The sequence below is a fragment of the Phoxinus phoxinus genome (assembly GCF_949152265.1).
Source record: "Phoxinus phoxinus genome assembly, chromosome: 18".
Classification (NCBI taxonomy): domain Eukaryota; kingdom Metazoa; phylum Chordata; class Actinopteri; order Cypriniformes; family Leuciscidae; genus Phoxinus; species Phoxinus phoxinus.
The window spans coordinates 16,574,304-16,593,750 of NC_136893.1; the positions used below are offsets into that span (position 1 = coordinate 16,574,304).

General features: G+C 37.2%; 1 protein-coding gene across 2 annotated transcripts; it reads right to left on the reverse strand.

Annotated features, from left to right (window-relative positions):
* Positions 1-418: 418 nt before the first annotated feature.
* On the reverse strand, positions 419-18,915 carry flnbb (filamin B b). 2 transcript variants are annotated; one of them, XM_079588982.1, is made up of 43 exons: positions 18,507-18,915; positions 17,008-17,256; positions 16,799-16,896; positions 16,560-16,677; positions 15,949-16,086; positions 15,734-15,860; positions 15,521-15,657; positions 15,112-15,305; positions 14,844-14,957; positions 14,623-14,766; positions 14,046-14,124; positions 13,065-13,177; positions 12,411-12,993; positions 12,198-12,309; positions 11,949-12,106; positions 10,956-11,051; positions 10,764-10,881; positions 10,458-10,651; positions 10,248-10,371; positions 9,887-10,050; positions 9,670-9,793; positions 9,348-9,544; positions 9,149-9,272; positions 8,914-9,065; positions 8,708-8,807; positions 8,465-8,601; positions 8,262-8,385; positions 7,369-7,544; positions 7,142-7,265; positions 6,966-7,029; positions 6,749-6,851; positions 6,532-6,672; positions 6,254-6,382; positions 5,482-5,655; positions 5,243-5,401; positions 4,307-4,510; positions 4,016-4,168; positions 3,215-3,337; positions 2,852-3,118; positions 2,590-2,727; positions 1,447-1,560; positions 1,165-1,353; positions 419-1,057 (listed from the first exon to the last, which is right to left on the reverse strand). In XM_079588982.1, exons 1-43 carry the CDS (start codon positions 18,817-18,819, stop codon positions 870-872), a joined length of 6,777 nt encoding a protein of 2,258 aa, XP_079445108.1. In that variant the 5' UTR covers positions 18,820-18,915; the 3' UTR covers positions 419-869. The 2 variants fall into 2 exon arrangements, with proteins under 2 accessions (XP_079445108.1, XP_079445107.1); XM_079588981.1 differs by having other exon boundaries at positions 1,165-1,356; positions 11,949-12,109.
* Between the last annotated feature and the right edge of the window lie 532 nt (positions 18,916-19,447).

Sequence of the window (19,447 nt, forward strand, 5' to 3'; positions counted from 1 at the left end):
TTTAGTTGCATGCTCATATCACATTTATAGACTGCTTACAAATTTCTAAAAGATTTCACAAGATGAAATCCTCCACATGTCTAAAGGCATCACTGCATGCGAGCAAAGTAATGGAAACCAATTCACCTTCATTCAAATGTGTGATTTTAACCAGCCATTCAATTTAGTTTTACATCAAATATACAGTAGTGGGAAAAAAATAAAGGAATTGGAGGAGAATGAGAATACATTTAAAAAATAATACTTATATTATTTTTAAGTATATATGCATATATTCATTATATATTTTAGGCATTTATTATACATATTTATATAATTATAATTACTTATTAGAATTATATAAATTAAAACATTAAAAATATATATTTAAATGTGTACACTACGGTTCAAAGGTCTGGGTTCAGTAAGATTCTTCTTTAAAGAAATTAATACTTTTATTGAGAAAGGTCATTAATCTGACTTTTACACAATGTAAAATACAAATACAAATGTATTTGAAATAAATGCTGTTTTATTGGACTTTCTACTTATCAAAGAATCCTGATAACCATTTTCAACAATGATAATTACAAGAAATGTTTCATGAGCATCAAATCAGCATTTCAGAATGAGTTCTGAATGACCATGTGACACTGAAGACTGGATTAATGATGAAAATTCAGCTTTGCCATCACAGGGTTAAATTATATTTCAAAATATCTAAAAATACAATACAGTCATTTTACATTGTAATAATACTACAATAAAAATAAACAATATTACTGGTTTTTACCGTATTTTTTGAGAGCATAATAGGCTTTTCAAAAACAAAAATCCTACCAACCCAAAACTTGAATGGTAGTGTACACGCATACATGGATCAATGGAGTTCATAGAACACTAATATGAAATGGAGATCCTGGAATATGCTCATCTCCCCATTTCACTGCTAATATGTATTTCCCCCTTTCCTTTACGGCATAGTTGATCCTATACTGATGTCCGCCCATGTGAATGATCGACACCCGCTCGCAGGGGACAGTGGGGCCATGCATGCCGACAAAGAGAAGGTTTCGTCCTGCAACACAAATGCAATTACACTCAGTTCTGAGAGAGACATTTCTTTTTCATTACTTAAGTGAAACGAGTTACTTAATATTCTAGCTAATGTCAAGCTGCACTCACCAGCTTTACTGCAGTCCACATAAAAAGTGTTTTTGCGTCCTAGAATGCCCTTACTCAGGCCTGGACCATGGCAGATGACTTTACTAGCGTTAGACAGGAAAACTGGCTCAGCACTGCTGTCGGATGATATGTTTATCTCCGTCTCTGACAGAGAGGGTTCCTCGTAACTGTTACACATCTGATTATGATCTACTGGCAGAATAGAAAGCACCGTCAGACCCTTAACGCTCAAACATCTCCCATGCAAAATGGAAATTGTCTTCAAAAATTGCTAATTCATACCATATCCTCTTTGTCCTTGTGTGAGACTCTTATCTGTGGCGGCACTGACAGACACAAGGAAAGGGCTTTCGGAAATATGCTCTTCATTAAACATGACTGAAACCTCATAGTCTCCTGCAGAAAAACACATTCTGTAAATATGTCTATAAATAGGCCCTTCTCTTACTCAGAAATTCATTATTTCACCAATATGCTGATGGATTATTTTTTCTGCCGTCATTATGACTATGCAGTAAATGTTTATGTACCTAAAGGCCCATTCACACCAAGAACGATAACTATAAAGATAACTATATTAGCGGCTGTCCATACAAACACACATCTGCCGCTGGAGAAAAAGGGATTGGAATGTGATTCCAATTATATAATTCCTCTTGTTATAGTTGTGGAGTGGACGTTTCTATTGTTGCTAATGTTGGTAATGAAACGGTTGACGGTAGCCATTGATTTTTATAGTAAGAAAATAACTTACTATGTCAATGGCTACCGTTAAATGTCTGATTTTCAACATTCTTCAAAATATCTTCTTTTGTGTTCAACAGAAGAAATACATGTATACAGGTTTGGAACAACTTGATGGTGAGTAAATGACGACAATTTTCTTTTTTGGGTGAACTAGCCCTTTAATACGTTATCATAATAGATATCGTCCTTGATTTGAACAGGCCTTAAGTCTTAATATACTGAATAAAATACTATACTTATTTTTTAAAGATGTAAATATTAGATACTTTTTGTCATAGTATCACAAATGTATTTATTTTTAAACCATTCCAGATCTCTAATGACATCATTCTCCAGAAAGTCACATAATTACAGGTAAAAAAAAAAAAAAAAAAAAAAAAAAAGGTCATGGTACTTTGCATTGTAAAAAAAGTAGTAGCATCTCACTGTAAAACATTTAATTGTCATTCTCAATAAAATGACACAAATCGGTATGATATCATCAAAACTTCAAAGATGGACAAGTTGACATTCTCATATCCAGGTGTCCTGTTAATTTTAATTTCAAGTTATGCATAATTAAAGCTCAAGTACCTGAGCTTGACCAGATATTTCTGACATATTTTCTATGTCCAGACAATGTCAATAAAATGTTTTGAAACATTACATACAGTATACTGCATAACAGCAATTACCCACCAGGCACTTGTGCGGTGTAGGACACATTGTAATAATCATCCAGCTGATCATCAAAGTGGAGCTTAATCTGTCCAGGACCCTCTACTGAGACAGACAGAGTTCCTGCGCTAGCCTCACGGGACCAAATATTAAAGTCAGCTGCAAAATTAAATCAACACATACTTTTGATATGACTCACAATTAAATGAGCCAGCTGTGACAGTACAAAACAAAACACCTTGTGCTAACAAAAAACAGAAAGAGGGAAATATTAGTGGGATACCTGGAACACTTGCCAGAGCAGTCTGAAGACCTTGTCCCCACACCTGGATCTTTTCACATCCTCCTTGTCCAAGTGGGCCGACAGTGTACTGGAGTGGGCAGCCAGGGATTGTCTGGCCTTGGTTTTTAATGGTCACATTATAAAGTCCCATCTCTTTCGCTAGAAAGCTCACTGCATAGGTGTCACTGCCAGTAGCAACAATAACAGCCTCCCCTAGAGTTCCTGATGGTTCATGCACGTGTGCTGACAGAGTCTCAGTATCAGTACCTGTGATGAACGGGAATGCGTTTGTTTTCATCATTGGAAAGTTCTTAAGGAGAGAGATATAGTATCTGGATTAGTGTGATGTGCTATTCATCTAACCTGGGATTTTAAAGGCTAAGCTGCATTCACTCCCAATGCTGGCAATAGGAGACGCTTTCTGGTTGTACGTGATGTTCTCTCTCATAAGTCCACGGTCTGTCACCACAGCTGTAAAAGGACTCCCTGGTGAAGAGACATTTAATATGTATTGTACTGAAGTGCAAGTAAAAACATTTCTCATCATCAATGTTGAAAACAGTATAATTACATTGTGTACATTTTTTTTAAAAATTTTTGGCGTTTATTATGACAGGATAATATCTCTGGCCAGATAATATTACTCTGGCTAGAGGAGAACTGACCCCCTGACTGAGCCTGGTTTCTCCCAAGGTTTTTTTCTCCATTCTGTGACCTGGTTCCTTGCCACTGTCGCCTTTTTCACCTTTGTTGCCAATGGCTTTAATTGAATATTCATTTAATATTCAACAATATTATTGATCTGCCTGCACTGACACCATTATATGAGAACTGAACTGAGCTGGACTATGACATCAGATCGGGAAAGCCGGGATTCGAAAGCGCAACGGTACTATATGTCGGCGCGCTGCCCACGAGGCTATTGGCGGCAACATTACGTAAATTTTTTGTTCAGGATTTTTTTGAACAATAGAAATAAAGCAGCATTTCTTTAAAAAAAAAAAAAAAAAAAAAAAAAAAAAGTTTAACAATGTAAATGCCTTTACTGTCACTTTTGATCAATGTAATGCATCCTTGTTGAATACAATTATTTATTTCATTGCATTATATATAAAAACATTATTATTACTAATATTATTATCATAAAGAGGCAGCTCTACAAACCTGGAATGTGCTCATCTGAAAATTTAATGGAGATTTTGTAGGCCCCAGCCTTGATAGGGTGGTACGATATATTGCAGGTTCCTTGCTCCATCTCTTCAGTGAGAACATCTACTTTACTGGGACCTTCAATTGCAACCGTTAGCCCACCATATCCTGCAGGTTGTATAAAGATCAGGAATATTTTTTTAAAACTTGTTTTAGATTACATATAAAGTTCGCACCATCATAACATACAATCCAAATCTCAACATAAGCCATAAATCAATTAATTTGGATTATATAGTCTCATACCTGCATCCCAAGTGTCCACCACAAATGCAGACATGCAGAAGGTGTGCCCTGTATGCAAGCCTGGCCCGAAGGCCTTCACCTTCCTGGAATCTCCTATCTCTGCCTGACTGATGGAAAGAGAGATGGGACTGTTGCTCACATGCTCACAGTCTTTCATGATGCTGACCAGATGCTCACCAGCCTCTCTGGGGATGAATGATACACCTGCATAACAAACAAAGTGCACCTCTGATGAAGTTTGACAGTGGCACTAGGGGGTCACCATGATCTTGCCAAGACATACATGTTTCTGGATCAACATATTTTGTTAATCCAGACATTTCGGTCTGAAAATGTTGTCCTAACTGTAACCCTATCTCTACCCCTAAAGCTAACCCTACCCATAACTTAAAATCATAGGGAACTGAGGTGAATAACACTGATGTAGAAACACCCAACCAAGGTTGCAAGCCTGAACTTGACCCGTCAAATCTGATTGGTTGATTTGGAATGTTGATCCAGGAACATGTTGTATTTGGGGAAATCCCTTTCACCAGCACTAAGGATGTGGGCATGCTTGGTGCATTTGATGAGGTCAAAATGTTAAAACTTTTGTTTAGGCTCATTAAAGGGTTAGTTCACCCAAAAATGAAATTTCTGTCATTAATTACTCACCCTCATGCAGTGACGGATTGAAGGTTGAACCACTGTCACATGGACTATTTTAATGATGTCTTTACTACCTTTCTGGGCCTTGAAAGTTGCAATAACTTTGCTGCCTACGGCTGGTTCAGAAAACTCTTCTGAAGTGTTCCGAAGATGAACAAAGGTCTTACGGGTTTGGAACAACATGAGGGCTAGTAATTAATGACAGATTTTTTCGGTGAACTAACCCTTTAATGCTAGTCATTTTATTTTTACCAACAGAAGCAGTGTGTACATTAATAGATGGCTCACCGAGATGGCTGTCAGGTTGTGTTTTCAGTAAGCAGGGTACATCATTGCCTGTGGGTGACATGATGCTGGCAGAGAGCTGGCTAATGTCTTCTTCAGTGATGTTAATGTTGAAGTCAACGGCACTGCCCAGTTTTACCTGTGACCTTCTCACATTTCCATCTGTATTGGGTTTATAAAACCATGCATGCATGCATTAATTTAAGATTTGAGCACTATGCCGTTATGAATAGTTGCCATACCAGTAATTTTAGCCTTGAAAGGGGTGCCTCGGATAGGCATTTCATTATGTTGAACTTGGATCTCATAATCTCCAGGCTCAGTTGGGAGGTAGCTCACAGTACAAGTGCCATCTGCATTGTCCAAGCAGTGCACGTCTGCCTCAGATGGACCCTCGATTGAGATGTCCAGTTCACCTGAACAAATAACAAATTACTGTAGGGTCCATAGAGTGTAACAGTTGGGTTCCTAAGTAAAAACTCTATTAATTTTCTCAATAAGTAAAATTGATTTTTAATGACAACTTTTAAACTGTTAAAGACAAACCGGAAGGCTGAAGCCGTCAGTCTGCATTATTTTAACTTGATTTTAAAAAAATACAATCAAGTTAAAAAATATATTACCCATGATGCTATAAAGAAAATATCACCAATCGGAGTCGTGGCGAGCAAATCGTGCCAAAAAAGAGAGCGGAGAGCGCCAAATCCCATGAAGCACCGCAATTGGCGTAATAGAGTAGGTCTCGCTATGCTGTCAAAATACGTATTCATTTATTTATATCTGCATATTTTGCAAAAAGCTTTAAATGTACTGTATCTATACATATAATCAACAACATTAAATAAACAGTTTCAAATTTATCCATTTTTAATTTGATTGTCATTCGCAATGCTTAATGGGATTGTAGTTCTTTCCATCACACTCTGTAGAAATCGCAATCATGTTACATGTCCCCCTGTGGGTGTACAAAAATATGCAGAGTCTGTTATTATGAATCAGAAAACAAATGCTCACTCGAGGCTGAATCCTCCTGACAGATGGTGAACGTTGCCGTCTCATTTGCAATTCCATACATAAGGCCACATCCATAGGCCATCGTGCTGCGATTAGCACAACTATTTGCATAATACTGCAGTGGAAGTACTGCAGGAAGGAGAAAGAATCATATTTAATCCATAGAGTTGCAATGTCAACAGTAAAACATTTCTATTTTTGGTTTGTTGAAGATCAAAAAGAAGAGGGACAAGTGAAAGTTTCTCATTTCTCATCCCAGAGGATGTGTGCAGTCTAACCTGGTAGATCGTTTCCGGTCGATTTAATAAGTAGTTGGTGAAGACCCTCTTCTGAAGGATCAAACTTTATAATGATAGTACCGTCTTTGTTATCAATCACGTCAGGCTGTGCTGTCTTTCTAGACGGTGTGATCACCTCACCTATGAATGCCATGAAAATAATGATGTGAGGATACGGTCATTAAATTGAGCAAGTGAATTCAGAGCAACAGCTCACCTGTAATTTCCCCTTCACTTATGTCGGATGGCAGGACTATATCACAGGATATAAACCCTGCTTGATTAATGGCACCAAGAGGAATTACATTTCTGCCCTCAACCTGATGAGCAATAATGAAGATGTTGAAGACATTCAAGGTATGACATGTCTCAAGGACTCGAGACATTATTAAATGGATTCAAATTAACCTTGAAGAAACATCACACATTCATACCTTGTTTTGAAAACCTTTGTGACCGCTTGAAGCGTGCAAGGAGGATGATTGGTGGCTAAAAGTCCTGTCACAATTAATCAAGGGATAAATAGAGCACAAATGAGTGAATAATGAATTGGATACTGAGAGAGACTGATTAATGCATATGGTTTAGATAGAGACTGGAATGTAATTGCCTTTGAAAATCCTCCACACTGGGATTTCTGGCTGCTGAGGAGTGAGAGTCTTCAGCGGAGGGTGTGCGTGTTGCTGCATAGGCCCTGTTCTCATTATTTAACACTTCAACCAGATCTCTAGTGCCTAAGGAATCCATACCACAACAAACAAGGTTTTTTTTTTCAATTCTGCTCAATATTTAATGACTTCCAAACCGATATATACAGATCTATAATCAGGGCCTCACCATCAGCTTTCAACATGTCGGTCTCTGGGGCTTCTTCAGTGTTGCCGCAAGCTGTGAAAGTTTGAGGGATTTGAGCACAGACATCTTCCTTTGATTGTCCACTACAAACCTCAGTTGTATTTATTCCATGCTCATCATCACTAGCAGAGTGAGGCAGGACATGAAACCTCAATGGACTGAAAAACAAATGAATGAAATCATGAATATATGAATGACTTGCAGTATACGGTCACAAGTGTTATACATTTTGTATTTAATTGTTTTATAAATAATACAATTTATCATTAATAATAATAGTTTTGCATTATTATCATTAGTGAACAAACTCCATCACACACCTGCAGGTGATAGGTGCATCGGATAATAGGACCAAACAAGTTAGTCGTTTTAGCAGATAAGGAACTCCCGCACACTATCGTTACTTGCTATTTAAAATTAATGTTTATTAACACACAACGTTTCGGTCACACGACCTTCATCGGGAGTCACTCCTGATGAAGGTCGTGTGACCGAAACGTTGTGTGTTAATAAACATTAATTTTAAATTGCAAGTAACGATAGTGCGCGGGAGTTCCTTATCTGCATTATTACAGTATCATTAACATTATAATTAATGGTAATAAAAATATGTTTACATTAATTTAACATTTTATACAATGTACTACATTTAAATTTAGTAAATGAAAAAAATAAACAATATTGTCATCATCAGTAATAATATACATTAGTATTATTAAAATGTTACCACAATAATAGCATTTACAAAAAGCTATTATTGTTATTTTTACTACATATACACACACACACACACGTGTGTGTGTGTGTGTGTGTATCTATCAAATACTACTATCATTTAATTTTTAATAAAAAAAAATAAAATAAAAAAATCTTACTTGCAATATGAATCATCATCAGCATATTTGACCATTAAAGAATGAAGACCTTCTATGGTGGGAGAATATTTCACAGAGTAAGTCCCATCTGGGTTTTCTTTGACCTCAGTCAGTTCAGTCTTTCCTGTAGATATGAAGCTGTCAATTACACAGGATACAGCCAAAGAAATCTAAAACGTCTTTCAAAAGAAGCTGGTCCTCACCATTGGGGGTGATCATCAGCACACACTCAGGGGGCTTCCAAGATTTACTACAGTTGATTTTGAATGACTGAGGAATTTGAGCACAAATCTTTGGTCCTGTATTTTTAACAGTCAAGTCTGTCTGGGACTCAGAGAGGCTATGAAACAAATAAAGCACCAAATGTTAATGTTTCTCTCTAGAAAGAATAAAACGCCTTACAATTTATTGTACATAACAGTACGGCCTAAAATACACTTTCATACCTTCTAAGGGTCTCTTCACTGGTGTATTTGTGCATCACAGAATTTTTCAAATTTGGTGCGCAAGCCATCTTACAAGTTCTGTCCCTGTTGCCCATCACATCTGTGGACAGTTTGATTGAGCCTCCATGTAAAAACTGTCTGATTACCCTAGCAAACACAGCCATGCAAATGGCAAAATGGCAATATATCAAAAACATGGTTCTGACCATTAGCTTTCACCATGGTGACAGTCTCTGGTGCAACACTGTAGCCGTTGGCAGATGTTTGAGGAGCCATGACATTGATTCCCTCCTGACTCGAAGGTTCCTCTTTATTTAAGACATCTTCATCCCTTCTACCAGAATTAAACCTGTGAAGTCTGAAAGAGCACAATATAAGAACCGGAGGACATGCATGTATTGAGTGGCTTCACGCTAACATCTTATTTATCTGCTACTTTACCTTCTGAAGGAATCATCATTGGTATATTTGACCATAATTGAGTGAGATCCTTCAACAGAAGGGCAATACGCCACTAAATATGTTCCATCTCCATTGTCTTTTGCACTTAATAGCATTATTTTGCCTGCAAAGTGAAACAGTTAGCCAAATTCTATAGTTTAAAATGACAAAGAAAACATCCTCTCCATTACATTCTCACCATCAGGTGTAACAACAGCTACAGTCTCTGGCGGCTCTCCGGTGCTACTGCCATCGATTGTGAAGGTCTGAGGAGTGTTTACACACACTTGTGCGTCTAAATCCAATCCAAAAACTGGAGTCCCATTCCTCAAGCCTTGGCATCCATGATCCTTAGATTTAGAATCAGGCATAGGCAGCACTCGAAACTTGAAAGGACTGTAAATTAAAAACATGCATCATATTACATGTCAGTTGAAGGTGGATCTGTGGAGTCCCATCTCTATGTGACATGACCTATGCATTTAATCAATATTTCATACCTATAAATGCAATGCTCATACCTGCCAAAAGCAGCATCTTCAGTATATTTGACCATCAACGAATGAAGCCCTTCCATTGAAGGGGTGTAGTTCACGGTGTATGTCCAATCGCCATTATCTCTGACCTCAAATACTTCAGTCAAGCCTATTTAATGATGAATAAAATGTGCAACTGTAAGATGTGTAACTGAAATATGACATTAGTAGTTGTGATCTAACATAGTATTTAGTGTAATACCATCTGGTGTCATTATTGCAACAAACTGTGGAACTTTTTTTGTGGAGGTGGAGTCGACAGTAAATGTTTGAGGATGCCAGGCACACATTCCTGATGTCAGACCTGGACCGGCTACATTAACCTGAGCTGTATCATCTATCGGCAACACTTGAAACTTGAATTGTCTGTAAAAAAAACAAAAAACAGCTATATTTAAATAATAATATAAAACTATATTTTAGACTTTTCAATAAATAAATAAAAAGCAAAGATGCTACTTGCATAAAACAAAAAGACACTTGATTTGGAATTAACTTATTTACCGGTATATGAAATTTAACATCTAAGTCTGTTACGCAAATAAACTTAACTTATTTCTCACCTATTAAAAGTCTCCTCACTAGTGAATTTCACGATTAATAAATGACAGCCATCCATGGTGGGCAAATAGACAACGCTATAAGTGCCGTCTCCACTTTTTTTCAGCTCCAGGAGCTCCATGGAACCTACAGTGCAAACAATCACAGCATCTCGGAGATAGAGATTTGTCCAATGATTGCAAAAAATAAGTGTCAAAATACTTTGTGCTCACCATCAGGTCTCACCACAGCAACAGTCTCAGGTGCTTCTCCACTGCTATTGTAGTCAATCGTAAACGTTTGGGAAGTTCTACCACAGATTCTACCTTTAAAACCTGGAACAATAATTTCTGCCATATTTGCAGCATGAGCTGAGGGAAGCTCTCTATCACAGTCACAATTAGGCAGAGCTTGGAACTGGATGGGACTATGATTAAAAAAAATAAAAGTAAAGAGTAGTTACAATCCGCTTTTCGAAGGTACTCTGCTTCCAAGACATTCAGATAATTTGCTTTACTTGCTTTAAAAGATTGTCTAACCTGCTGCTTTTATAAGGACTCTGAGGATCTATGAGAGACTCTCCGTCTTCCATTGATGGAGTTGGACTCATTGTGTAAATCCCATCTCCATTGTATTTGATCGCTGTCATTTCTGTACCTACACCAATTAAAATAATGTGCAGACATGTCTTGGACATTTAAAAAAAAAGCAAAAAAATTGAATTGACCTACCATGAGAAACAGTATTTGTAGATAAACAAAGCCCTGACTGCAGACAGACTCCAGAATCTGCAGAAACATCCTCTACTGATGCAATAAATGGACTTCCTGTTGAATACAGACAGCATTCGTGTAAAACATCATCGTTATTATTTATTCAAATTTCAGAGCTATGTCAGCAGCACAGCTACTTTCATTGTAACAAATTGAATAACTAAAGTCATACAATTATTTAAAAACTATATAAAAGACATTTAATATTAATACAAGACAAAAATTCTAAAATACATTCAAGTGACACTTTTGTAAATGGTGTCAGTTAGTTATTTATGATTTATGATTTAACTCCATATCATGGCAAAATCAATAGTACTTCAATAAAAAAAAATCTGATTATCATTACATCAAATTATATTATGATAATAATAATATAAAATAAATACATTGTTTTTATGATTGTTAAATTATTGTAAACAATCAATATACAAAAAAACATGCATATATAACCATAACAACTAAAGTAATAATAACAATTACATTTACCATTTAATGTACAATAAAAATTCTAAAATTATTTCAGGAGAAATCTTGTAAAAAAAAAAATGTCCATTCACATATTTTCTGAATAAAAACGTTGTCTAATATCATTTAAAATTGGCATTCTATTAAAATATGTTTACACTCGAAATTCTTACACAAATCCCAAACCGGTTTCTCTTCCCCTTTCAATAAATATAAATGAGTGACCGATCTGACATCTCGTATACAACCTGGTCATATCTATTTTCAAAATAATAACAATAATTAACTTAGTACTGTACTTAGTATTGGATTCATGTCATTTAGTTTGTTATATATGCATTCATTCCATTCCTTTCACCATTAATTGTAAACCATATCTGAAATTACAACAAAAACCTTCTTATACCAGGATTTATTTCATATCATTGAAGTAAATAAAATAAAGGGGAAATAACAATTGTTTCTCATAATTTAAAGCTTTACCTGGAATGCTTTTCTCTCCAGAGGTAATGGTGATCTTATATTCACCAGGCACTGAAGGAGTATATTCCACATCATACATGCCTTCACCGTTGTCTTCGCATGTCACCTGACACTCCGATGCACCCTCCACTGTTATGCCCAGATCATCAACTGAAGATCTGCTGAGAAAAAGAAACATTATGGATCAAATGTGGTTGTCAAAATTTTTTTTTCCTCTGAATGCATACCTAAAATTAACTTCTACCTTACCTGGCGTTTACACTGAACATATTAGGACGTCCAGTGAGGCCCTTTCGGAGACCCAAACCATTTGCAACAACTTGACATGTGTCAGTTTCCCTTTCACCAACCACAATGCCTCCTGAAAAAGCAGAATGAATGAGAAGACAAACTCATGACAAGCAAACACAATCCAAATGCAAACTACTCGTCATCTGACAAACATTAGGATTGTTCTTTTACCTTGCCTGCTCACTTTTACATGGCTTTTGTAGACCTTTGGACCCACAATAACTTTAGCAGGGAAGTTGGGCACCACCTTTCCTCCATATTTCAGAAGCAGCGTATATACGCCTCCAGTTAGAGGCACATAAACAGCCGTGTAGGTGCCATCTTCATTCTCCTTCACTTCAGTTTGGACAATGACTCCCGAGTCAGAGACAGCCTGCACAGATAGATCTCCAGATCCTGCCATTGCACAGTCTATATTTACAATGCAAGGTTCTCCGACTTTCCCCTGTAGCAGACCAGGACCTGTTACCAAAACTTTAGATGGGTCAATCGGTTTCTGTATATCAGCCTGGAATGGAGAGCCAGTTATGTGGGAGTTGTCAAAAAGGACATTTATTTTGTACATTCCACGCTCTGTGGGGAGGTAATACACTGTACAAGTGCCATCTTGATTGTCCAGATATTTTAGTGTAACTTCACAGGGTCCTTCCACTCTTATGGCAAGTCGTCCACTGCCTGCGCTGCTTGTGTCAATGATAAACTCTGCCTGATCTCCAAGAACACCTTCTTTTAGGCCTGGACCACGAGCCCTTACCTGATGAAACCAACAACATCTGACTGTACTGTTCTTTCAGGTTAACTCACAGAATTTGTACTTCTCAATACCTTTGTGGCATCGCCTGGGTTGTTTGACGGGCTGGTTACGTTCATAACAAGTTCTCCATGAGCACCAGGCCGTACATTGCCTGGAAAGTCTTCATCAAGGTCCATCTCTTCATCTTCACACAATCAGATAACAAAATAAAAAAATGTCTTGGACATGAATAACACTATTCTCAGAATTAAAGTTACGATGATACTTTGTTATGTTTTAACTGGAATAGTTCAAAACAAAAATTCTATCATTATTTACTCACCCTCATGTCATTCCAGAAAGAAAACCGAACAGAAACACTCACATTCACAACAGAAAAACCACATTCATTTCTGATGTTTTCCACATGTGATCACATGGGAACTGTTCCAAAACCAAATTTTCCCATGTGCAAACAATGTGTTTTTTTTACATGTATATCAAAATTTAAGTAATCTCTTAAATCAAATATGGCACTTATGATGCAGTTAGGTCTAACAAACGTCTCTGGTTGCTCCCAATTGTGAATCGTTTAAATGCATGATGTTATAACCCAACAGGTAAATATTTCAATAAAAAGATCTGTTGCGTTTGTGTTGCGAAGATAAATGAAAGTCTTACGGGTTTGGAACGACATGAGAGCGAGTAAACAATGAAAGAATTTTCATTTTTTGGGTGAACTATCCCTTTAAATATATCACTTGAATCAAAAGTTATTTTAACTACATATTCACAAAGAATTTAAAAAATATCTATTTATCTGTGAATTTGAACTGTCTTTTACATTACTTATGAATTGATTCCTTCATTTTTTTAAATTTAAAATAATTATTTTACTGGTCACACCTAGTCATTCATACACTGCGCTGTATGAAAAAGTACGGTGTGAAAAAGTACAGTGTGAAGATTCTTCAAACATTTTCCTTTTGCATTCCACAGAACAAATACCACCGTACAGTCTGGAATAAGATGATGAGTAATGATTTTTGTAAGAACTGTTCCTTTAAACTTACCAGAGTAATACATTTCTGATCCATCTGGTTTAAACCAGACTGGGCTACATGGTGTAATCTTAATCCTGCGCGGTGTCACCTGAAACAGTCATGACACAGCGTCACATTTCATACAAAATCTTACATCACAATCATAGGCGTCCAAAGCACTGAAGATTATATTTCAATGCTCATAGGCTCATTTCTTAATGTAAGTTTTTTCACTTGTGATTTCAGTAAGCATAGTTTCATTCTGTCAAGAGGGAATGCCAGCACAAATAGACTAATAAACATCCTATTGCATTCCTGCGAGCTCTGGCTGCGGCGCTGGGTAGCTGTACATCATCACCAGACAGGTTTAAAGCCATTGTGAGATGAAATGGAATTTCAATAAGGCAACAGAGGCTGGAACATGAATGCATCATGACGGAAAACAAATAGGGAAAATGAGTTCTCTACCTTCATCAGACCATGTAAATGAAATGCATTAGAATGAGGATTAGATGTTATTGTGCATGTTCACATATTGCATTATCCCTACACATTGAATTCTAAAGATCATGTACTGCTGTCTATTAAGATCAATATATGCACTCACAATGAAAGGACTGCCAGGAACCATGACTCCTCCCCAAGACACAGCAATGGTATGTTTGGAGAGAGATGAAGGGATGTAGGAGCAGACAAAGACACCAGACTGTTCAGAGGCGACACTAACATCTACACATTCTCCATCTGCTCTCTGTGAAGAAGAAAATTGATTAATTAAAAGTGCTTTTAAAATGAATAAAAATAAATGTTTCATTGTATTATTAGTACCTGAGCATAAACTTTAAGTTCTCCTTCAGCAGCTTGCCTGGTATCTACAGTGAACTGGGTTTGGAGGTTCACTACGCACCCAGTTTGGGAAACACCTGGTCCTTCTACTTTCACCTGAAACCCAACATGCATACCTTATGAAATAATTTCACATCTAATGGAAATATGTCCTTCAGATAAAATGAATCTCTATGAAAGGAGAAAGGGCTCTCACACTGAATGAACACATGTAACGTCAGCATAAACGGATTAATAGGAGAGAATTTACCTTTTCAGGGTGGAAGTCTTTTCTTTTATGCCTGATGGAAGCCATGAAGGGACTGTCCTGGATTTCTTCATCATCACACATTACATGTACAGCATACTCACCGGCCTCAGTCGGCCAGAACCGCACAAGGCAGGAGCCATCATTTTGGTCATCACATGTGATCTTTGCCTGAGATGGACCTTCAATGGCAAAACCTTGGAAATATAATTGGTGAAAAGTGATTTAATTATATAATATAATAATAATAATAATAAAAACTTAATATAATAAGTATAAGGTGTATAGTACATTTAAATTTCATAGCAATACCATGTTTTAGAAAATACAATATATGTGAAAAGGGATAATTGTAATTTATTTTAATTGCTTAGCTATACCATTTTTTAAATACGCATTAACATCCACTCACCCAGCATGCCAGAGTCCACACCAACAGATTCCACCAAGAAATCAGCTGACAAGCCCACAGTCCCTCCCTCTAGTCCTGGTCCCCATGCTCGGATCTTCTGTGGACCCGCTTCTGAACCAACATGGACTTTAAATGGGCTGTAATAGAGAAACATTAACATTTTATTTCAATAATATGCTTTTCTATGTTGAACTTGTGTAAATGAGAGCTAACCTCTTGGGAATGTGCTGACCAACCCAGGTGATGTCCACTGTGTGATCTCCTTTAGCAGTGGATGTATATTCAAAGGTGTATATACCCTCAAGTGCATCCTTCTGTCGGACAGACGCTGCTTTGCCACCTGACAGAAAGGATGACATTTCACTTAGACCACAAAGGGGTTACACAATTGAGTATATTTATAGATTGTGGGAAGTTTATGGACTCACTGGGGTCTCTAATGAGGACCTCCAGATTACCAGGCCCAGCTTTGCAGGTGTCCACTTTAAATTCGGCCAGCTGACCTACTCTCATGCCTTTGGACTGCAATCCTCGTCCTGTGGCACGACAGGCTTTGGGTTTTGGCACTAAAATGATAATAAAAAATAATAGAACATTTTTAAAAGGTGATACATGAGAGGGTGATACAAAAATTAAAAAAAAAAAAAAAAAATTGACCTTTTCTTAAAAAAAAAATCAGCATCAAGGTATTGACAGGTTTGAGGACGCAGGTGCTGCTTGTATTGAGACCAACAACAGCACTAATGCATGTGTAATATTGATTTTTTTTTTAAACAGTTCAGTAAAGTTAATATTGAGTAACTTACATTGCTCCACCAATGAAAAACAGTCGCAACAAAGCGACTTACTATTGGCTGTTCATCGATTGATGAACAATTTCATCCAACAATTGTTTCCATGTGTTGTTATTGTTATGGCTGTGGTGTGGACTTCCAAATTCTCATAGAATTAAAACAATTATCAAATGTAGTTTATATCATCATTGTTGTGAATGGGGCTTAAAAAACTAAATAGCAGGGGTTTTTATAAAGGGCCAAACCTTTCTTTGGCTTGAGTGGGGCTCCAGGTTTCAGTCTGGCTTTGGGGAAAAGTGAGAGATATGTCATCACTGACTGCTCATCCACGGCTGGATCAAGAATCTCCTCTGGGGCTATGAGCTTAATACATTTAATAAAACAAAATAATAGTGTAAAAAAATTGTCAATTGAGGATAACAGAATCCCTAAGGAGGTTATCAAAATGTATGTACACCGAGTAGTGTATTCTGGTTGAACTCACCTGTGGAACTCCAAGCCAGTCATCTGCTTGCTGCATGGCTTCTTTTGTGTTACTCACCCGATGCACTGCATCCCAGCTCTCCCAGTCAGGACATAAGCCTGTGGAAGCGCAAACAATCATTTCTTAAGATGAAAACCTCTCCAAAAAAAAATAAAAACGTTTTCCCTTTCAACACATGGGGAGTTTAAAGAAGACTATTTAAGAAATACCTGGTGCCAGTCCATCCACTAATGCACCAAGAGCCTTGCCATCCTGCCAGTCCTGGCTGAAGTTAGTGATTGGCAGTTCAGGGACTTTGTTTTGGATCCATCCCAGAAGCCTTATCTCTGGAGTCAGTTTGGAGACAGAATCGTTTGCCTCATCCTCCCACGCCAGGGTGGAGATGGAGTAATGCTGAATCAAGGTCCAAACTAGACCCAGGATCAGCTTCAAATTCCCATCCACTATGGCCTTACTGTCTAAATGGAGACAGTGAAGGTGTGTATCTATTTGTTCCTTCAAGATGGAGACCTTCTCTTGGTAACACAAGTTAGTGTATTTAACATAATGGTTAACCATTACATTCAAATAAGAGAGTTCAACTGGGAACATTGTTCCAGTCCAGCTCACAGCTAATTGACTGAAGTGCCATCTCCAATTTGACACTAAAACTCTTTGACCCAAGGCCTTCCCTCCCTAATTAGGGAAGGGGCAACAGGAATTCACAGGAAAAACATGTTTTAGTGTCAGTGTGGGAGCAGCAATTACGCTGTATTATAACATCATTCTGAAGAAATGCTTGTGCTTTTCAGACAACAGGCAAAATAATTTACATCTTGACTTTGCTGCTGACCTTCTTGACAAATTAAACTGTATATAGATACAATAAAGAGTTTAGTTTGAGTTTATCATCATTTTAAATAGTTTTTATTAATATGCTTTAATTTATTCATTTTAGCACGTCATCTTAAGACATTTTATCAGTTAAATTGATACATTTTATTGATAAATCAACTATTCTAATTTAAGTTCTTCTAATATTTATTTTATTTCAGATTTATTTCAATTACCGAAAACAATTTTAACAGTTTTAGTCAACCATAACAACCCTTAATCACATTATAAATGAAGGAAATTTAAAAATGTTGAATGTTTTAAGCAATACTTTACTGTAACCAAATAAATACCTGATGTAAACCGATATGGTTTAATAGCCTCGGCTTCTGTCAGCCAGAAACATTGTTAATAGCATAAAGACAATTATATTTAATATTTAGTGTAATTAGTATAATTAGAGGTGAATTGTGGTTTGTTCGTTCTAATTACTACATGATTTTGATTTAAGGGGAGTATAAGGTGATAATTTCACCTTAACCATGTTTATCTGTGATCTAAGAACTTACATTTTTAACTCATGTACATTTATATTAGTATACCAAATTAAATAGTATAGCACAGTACCAATTAGGTTTCTGCTTATATAAAGTTAAGTCTTTCACAACATTCCAACTCATCTTTATTCTTATTTAATTGGTCTTGAACTAAATATTTTCTACTTGACATACCTCACATTAAAACAGCAGATTGCTTTATTACGAACTTTACCTTAACAATATTCAGAAACAAGATCTTTAACATGTTGTTCAAGTGCCTAGAAAATATGAAAACTAATACTGTAGATCTTTGCAAACACCTTCATTCGAAAGAGTTCAGGCAGGTTGTAACTTACCTATAGACACCAACTTAACCTTTTCATGATCCAAAAACTCCAGAGCCACCGAAACGTTGTCTAGCTTGAGCTGCCTGAAGGTGGGTCGCGTGTGGTACTTTCTAAACATCCTCTTATGGCTCAGGACCTCCAGCAGCGAGATCAGGACAAGGCCATCGCTCAGATCAAACTTAAGATCGCTGATCTGCAGCTCCACAGACCTCAGGTGTTCATTGCACCAGCGTGTGAAGGTGTTCTTCTGGATCTTTTTCCACGGGGCATCATCTGCCAGGTTGATTGCAGCTGCAGTAACACTATCTTTAAAGTCACCCATCGCTCCCTCTGATCAGTGTGGAGTCAGAAACCTTTTATACCAAACTAAGAAGCAGCATGAAGCTTTCATGTAGCTTTGCTGGTGGTGGGAGTGCCTTACAACCCCTCATTCTGGCTCATAATTATTATCATACAGCACCTCTGAGAGCTGTTTCTACTCTGACATTAACCGTGTCATCATGCCGCAGCCCCGCATCGTGCAAAGGAATAATAAAAACAGATTCTAGTTACATCAGTGCTTGAAGAATGCATTTACTCGGAAGACAGAGGTCAGAAACAGGATCCTCGGGCCTGGGGAATTCAGCTAATTCCCACCTGCAGCCAGATGAAGGTCTGACATCACTGTTGCTGATAACCTTATCGCTGGTGACGTTACACTTCATTTACTCCAGAATAAACTGAGCGTATTATTGCCAGAGCTCTTTTGATCGGGGCACGTCCTCATATTTCCCATGCGGCATTGAGGGATGACTCATTGGGGCGGACTGCATTACACCATGGAAGCGTGTGCCTTTGGCTGCAGGTTTATGATTAAAAAATTGGTTCTAAGGCCATCATTTAGTGGGGGTGACTGCGTTTATGTGCCCAGTGTTTTTTGTGTGTGTGTGTGTGTGTGTGTGTGTTTTCGA

Bases quoted from the DNA above. Each gene is read 5' to 3' on its own strand.
- flnbb (XM_079588981.1), bottom strand. From the start codon at position 18,819: ATGGGTGACTTTAAAGATAGTGTTACTGCAGCTGCAATCAACCTGGCA. The intron at 14,125-14,622 runs GTGAGTGCATAT...TGACTGTTTCAG, and splicing joins TTCCTGGCAGTCCTTTCATT to GTGACACCGCGCAGGATTAA. The intron at 3,338-4,015 runs GTTTGTAGAGCT...TCTCTTCACCAG, and splicing joins TTCAGATGAGCACATTCCAG to GGAGTCCTTTTACAGCTGTG.